Genomic DNA, 6000 nt, shown 5'->3' on the forward strand with positions numbered 1-6000 from the left:
TGAAAGCTAGAAAAACACAGGAGACCAAGAAGCGAACAGAAGCAAGTGATCGCCGTCACCAGCCGATTCGGCAATAAATTGCCTGCATCGACAGCAAGGATCTCGGAGGCTATACGCTACACCGCCACCCATTTCAAAAAGACGCCAGCCCTTGTCGGTGAAGATAGCGCAAATTTGAGTCGACTGACGGAAAGATTGTTAAATCTAATTTTCTCGGCGATTATTGCGTTTTTCTTTTTCGCCTGAAAACGGTCACTATAGACAGACAGAGATTCCATTTTTAACGAGTAAGATAATTGGATGAGGTTGCCCCAATTGCCCCGAGGCCTGTCTTGACTACGATGTGCGCCATTGTTTGTAAACACTGTGCTGGTCTATATGAGTGAGTGAGTGAGTGAGTGAGTGAGTGAGTGAGTGAGTGAGTGAGTGAGTGAGTGAGTGAGTGAGTGAGTGAGTGAGTGAGTGAGTGAGTGAGTGAGTCAGTCAGTCAGTCAGTCAGTCAGTCAGTCAGTCAGTGAGTGAGTGAGTGAGTGAGTGAGTGAGTGAGTGAGTGAGTGAGTGAGTGAGTGAGTGAGTGAGTGAGTGAGTGAGTGAGTGAGTGAGTGAGTGAGTGAGTGAGTGAGTGAGGACTTTATTTTCCACCAGAATGGAGGCTATACTCTACTCACCGCCCCTGCACGCAGGCCTAGGGAACGGGGATTGGGACCCCTGCGACTATAGGCAGGCAGAGGTCTTGATTCCTCGCGGCCTCTTCCGTGAATCGCCTGGTGACGTCATGATCGGCTGTGATGTCATCATACATCATTTCCGTTTCTTAGACATGGTCGGATGTGATGATGATGAAGTCATAGTCACCTCTGTCATCACCATCATCACTGCCACTATCACTACCTACCACTACCTAGCGGCGGTGGTCTCCATGGCATGACGTTAGACAAGGAAAACTGAGATACGTTTCTCACGTGCCCGGCGGGGCTGTGAGGATGATTGACAGCTATAGTGTGACCGAACGAACGAGAGTACGAGCCATTGAAGAGTTTCGCTTTAAAAATGTTACGGTAAGTTGTGTTTACATATATGTTTCTATGGTTCACTCTCTTAACTCAAACCCCCATACGTTTCGCAATGTTTTAAAAGAACTTGCCTTTGAAATGGTTTTTCATGCTTTAACACCCTTTTCTAGGATGTTCGGAATGGAAATCAGCCAAGGTAACTTTCATACCAAAACCTAATAAATCTTTAGACCTTAAGAATCTGAGACCAATCTCTCTCACCTCCTGCACAGGTAAAGTCACGGAGCACGTAATCCTAAATCGACTTAACCGATACATGGAGCAAACCCAGCTCTTCCCCACCACCATGCTTGGCTTCCTAGCGGGCCTGTCAACTCAAGACGTCATGTTACAACTTAAGGAGGATGTGCCCAATCACGTTTTCCTCACATCACCAGAGCTATCCTTGCATTGGACCTGACGAAGGCCTTTGATAATGTTGCCCACTCCTCCATTTTACAATCACTGAGCGACCTAAACGTGGGCTCTCGCACGCATGACTATGTTGCTGCCTTTCTCAGCAAACCGATCCGTCTGCCTACAATTAGGCACAGTAAAAACTTGCCCTTTCACGCTAGGCAGTAAGGGAACGCCCCAGGGAGCAGTTTTGTCCTCATTTCTTTTTAACATTACTCTTATCCCGTTAGCGAGGGATCTTGACAAAATTCATTCCATCTACCACTCCTTGTATGCGGATGACATCACCATCTGGGTCAATACCGACAACCATGGCGAAATAGAATCCAAACTTCAGCTGGCCGCTGCCACTGTTGCTACGCATGCAAGCAGCATTGGTCTAAGCTGCTCGGCAGCTAAATCTGAGCTCATAGTCATGGGCCTAAAAGAACGGAACCCCCCTAATATTCAGGTCACATTAAACGACACCCCCATCCGCAGGGTCAATAGAATCAAAATTTTAGGTCTCAGTATTTCTGGCAACGGCTCCAACGCCGAGACAATAAAATTAATTCGTGCTGCCATTTTGAATACAGCCTCACTAATTAAGCGTATCGCCAATCGCCATCGCGGCGTGAGGGAAGCAGACACACGTCGCCTCATTCAAGCATTTTGCCTATGCAGGATCACCTACTCCATCCCTTACCTCTACCACACCCACGGAGACCGAGCAACTCAACAGACTTCTCCGCACAGCTTACAAAAGCGCTCTCCTCCTCCCTAAATCAACGCCTACTGAAAAACTACTTCAACTAGAGGTTCACAACACCTTAGGAGAGCTGGTAGAAGCTCACCTCATTAGTCAGTACCCCAGACTCTCACATACCAAAACCGGCCAAATTCTTCTGCGCCGAATTGGGATAAACCTACCCGGTCATACCTCGGCCACGTGCAATCCTCCCACCGCTGTTAGCAACAATCTTTACATTCCGCCTCTTCCCAAAAATACCCACCCGGAGCATAATCGTGAGAGACGGAAAGCTAGAGCCAAGGCTTTGCACAAGCACTACCCTCCAGGCGCTCCGGCAGTTTACGTAGACGCGGCCGAATATTCAAACCGACCAGCTTTCGCATTAGCCGTCGTGGATGGATTCCACAACACGATAGTCAGTGCGTCCATTCCAAATTTGCAGGATTCCCTGCAAGCTGAAGAAGCAGCAATTGCCCTAGCAATCACACACTCCTCTGCTGAGTATATCTTCTCAGACTCCAAAACAGCAATTAGTAATTATGCCCATCGCAAAATCCACTCCCCAGCCGCAAACATTCTAGCATCATCCCCTCCACCGAATCACCTCATCACCCTCATCTGGGTCCCTGCGCACAGCGAACACCCAGGCAACACGGCCGCTCACTCCCAAGCCCTAGCACTCGTCAACCTGGCTGAGAGCGACCTGGTGCCTTCGTCTCGCAGTGCCAGAGATCGGCTTCTTAACTACCACACCTCACCGTATATTATAGAAATTCCCGCCTGCTGTACCCTCCTCCGCATAAATCTCTTCCCAAAAGCGACCAGTCTTTCTGGCGCAGACTTCAGACGGCCACAGTCATGACCCCTTTCCTTCTCTCTATTATAAACCGTGGCGAAACCTCTCCTCACTGCCACCTGTGTCCTAGCACCAGAGCCGACTTTACTCACGTCTTCCTGAACTGCCCGAACAAACCCAAACCCCGTGGCAAGGGCCAAGACATCAGGAGCGATGGGAGGCTGCTCTGCGCAGCTCGCTGCCGGAGGTACAGCTTCTGACAGTGAGCTGGGCCCGAGGGGTCGCCGAAGGTCAAAAGTGCCCGGCCATCTAGAGCGGCCTGAGGGCCCATCGTCGTCCTGCTCCCTCACTTCCCTTTACCCCCCCTCACTTGGTTCTTTTTTGAATCATTAAAGTTGCTACCTACCTACCTCACTGTTGCTCTGTTGTTGTTGTTGTCGCTGTAGGAAGAAGGAAAAGAAAATGCACGGGCCTGCTACTGGCTCTGTAGCTGAGCCATCTCCGCTGCCTCGTGCAGACCGAAGTGAGAGAAAGTAGAGAAAACAGAAAAAGAAAAGGGAGAGAAAGACACGCGCTGCAACAGCCGCCGTCCACCACCTAAGCGGTGGCGGGTGCAATGACGGCCTACAACAGATAAAAATTGGTGACTGGCTAGCCCCCGCCGCAAGCGGCGTTGACCTACCGTCCCCTTCACCACCTGCCCACCTGTGCCCCGTGAAATTAGAAAGCTACTTTAAAAACTTTCGCTCCCATGTATCTCTACGGGTGATAAGCCTCACCCCAGCCTTCTGCGGGGTCGCGAGCGCCCCATTTGTTTGTAAACACGGTGTTGACCTCGGGGCATTGCTTATCGGCCAAAAATTGTTCCAGCTGATGTCCAGACACAACAACGACATCCGAGTTTGGAGCACCACTTACTGTTTGACGGTCACATGCAGCGCGTAGCCGGGTGTGCCGCATTGACAGCTGAAGAAGGTTTTGCTGCACAGTCCGAGGTTGTAGTCCTTCCCGTGGACAGCCAGCCACGACGCTGCCAGCACGATCAGCAGCAGTATCGGCATCACTTCTGCGGTGCGAGAGGAATTCTTGCCATTCCTCTTGTGAACTCGGAGAAATACTCAGTGTTACGAGAGATGCCTATTAGTAATGGGGGGCTTCGGCTAAACATCAACCGCTTAGCGTATCAGCAGTCGAACGACGCCGCCAGTGGGTCACCTACGTGTGACATCTGCCGAGTGCGTGGAAACATTCAGCAAACTGCCGCGCAAGTCGTGTTACACTTAAGCCGTTGCCCAGATATGAGACATCGACTAATACAGACCTTTAATCTCTCTTAGCCTCTCACGCACAATCTTGCACAAAGTCCTCATAAATCAATGGATTTGAAACTGTGGAATCCTGTTCACAGCACGCATGGCATTTTCTGCTGTGTAACAAAGAAAACGTGCCAGCACCTCAGCTTGCTTATCATGAAGCAACAAAAACTGTCAAGTAAATTCTACATACTATAAATTTAAAAAATTGGGCTTGAGAGAGCTCAGATGCTTATCCATCAGGGAGCCCAGTAAAACTCTCGAACAGTCTGACGAACATTTTCAACCGCCTAAACTGTTACAAAACAGTTCCTTCTCCTCATCACTGCCTAATTTCTCTCCATTTTTAACAAGCACTCTGAACTTCGTTATGCTCGAGGTCAGCTCGAGAAATACGGCCGGCACTCTCAGAACACGTGGTTCTCGCAAGGTTCTGCCGCAAAGAGAAAAAAGACTCGCCTCGAGAAGCGTCGCTGGACACGCCGCTCGACTATCGGCAGAGCTGCCTGTAGACACACACCGAAGAGGAAACCGGACTTGGCGGCGTAGGAGGAGCCGGATGTCGCTTGACAAGGCGCCTTCGTTTGTGCCCATCACGCGGTTGTTGCTGCTCGTGCACGTCACGACAAACGGCGGTCGCGCGCAGGCGGGCTTTTCCCGCGATGATTTTTCAGTCGTTCTGCGTGAAAAGCGAGAGGCCGAAGAAGATGCGGTGTCAAGTGCCCGAGCAGGCCTTCCTCGTCTTGGCCCGCTCGGCAAGAAAGAGAGCGAAAAAAAAAAGTGCGAACGAAGACTTACTGCCGAGACTTTGCCAGTCCCGTTTTCATACGCACGGAAGCGGGCCATGCGAGGGTGAGCGCTTTATCGTCGTCTTGCACTCGCGTTTCGGCGATAGCAAGGTCGACGCGAAAGCGGAGGCTTCCAAAGCGTGGTGGCAATCAGCTGCACGTGCCGGCCGTGCTGTTCCTCCGCCCGAGGTGGCGTCACTGTATAAACCGCTCGCCTCCTGAGCGATGGCGCATTGTTTCCACTCCTCGTAAGCGTGCCTGCACCGCCGAAACCTCGTGGCGTTAAGTAATAAGAGCGCACTGCTGATGTCACACCAAACGCTTGCAGCTATTGCGAAAATGAATTACCGCTTGATTGCCGACGAAGTTATACATGCACACTATAGACGAGTCGAAGTACGTGCTATGCACACACGCGTCCCTACTGTTAAAATACGGGTCGGAACCGTTGCGATAGCCGAAACTGATGGTCCTCTGGCACTCATCGCGACTGAACCCCTCCCTGGACATCAAGGAGTTCACCACAACAAGGAATATAGACCGCGCAGCACAGTACAAACGGACAAACAATTCAACAAAAAGTCTGGCAAGAAGCACCACATACTCGTAGGAATCGTGCACACTAAGAAGGCAGGCTCATCCACGCCACAGCTCTATTGAGGAGTCGTGCACTTGCCGCTCCCGCCTGCCAGGACTCCCAGACGAATGATCGCCCACGCACTCGCCTGCGCGCAGCAGAATGAGGTGTTCTCACACCCGCCTAGCTGTTCAGCGCAGACTTCGAGACATCTTCTGAAAGCTCATTTCTCATACGCAATATGCGGCCGTAGTAAGGACCACGGTGTGTTCTATCGCGCTCAGTATGGGCTGCATCATACTAGCGCTTGTGGAAACTCTAGCATGG

General features: G+C 51.0%; 1 protein-coding gene across 3 annotated transcripts in view; it reads right to left on the minus strand.

Moving 5' to 3' along the window:
* Positions 1 to 5237, minus strand: part of LOC146197722 (limulus clotting factor C-like) — a 71930-nt gene extending 66693 nt beyond the window's left edge. For 2 of the 3 annotated variants that reach the window (XM_084599638.1, XM_084599636.1), the window contains exons 1-2: positions 4768 to 5083; positions 3914 to 4061 (exon numbers count right to left, since the gene is read on the minus strand). In XM_084599638.1, the coding sequence (XP_084455764.1) occupies positions 3914 to 4056 (143 nt within the window). In that variant the 5' untranslated portion in view covers positions 4057 to 4061; positions 4768 to 5083. Of the gene's footprint in view, positions 1 to 3913; positions 4062 to 4767; positions 5084 to 5106 lie in introns of those variants that run through there. The other variant, XM_084599637.1, reaches the window with a different exon arrangement.
* Between the last annotated feature and the right edge of the window lie 763 nt (positions 5238 to 6000).

The sequence above is a fragment of the Amblyomma maculatum genome, chromosome 3 (genome assembly GCF_055883805.1).
Source record: "Amblyomma maculatum isolate TAMU_Amacu chromosome 3, ASM5588380v1, whole genome shotgun sequence".
Lineage (NCBI taxonomy): Eukaryota > Metazoa > Arthropoda > Arachnida > Ixodida > Ixodidae > Amblyomma > Amblyomma maculatum.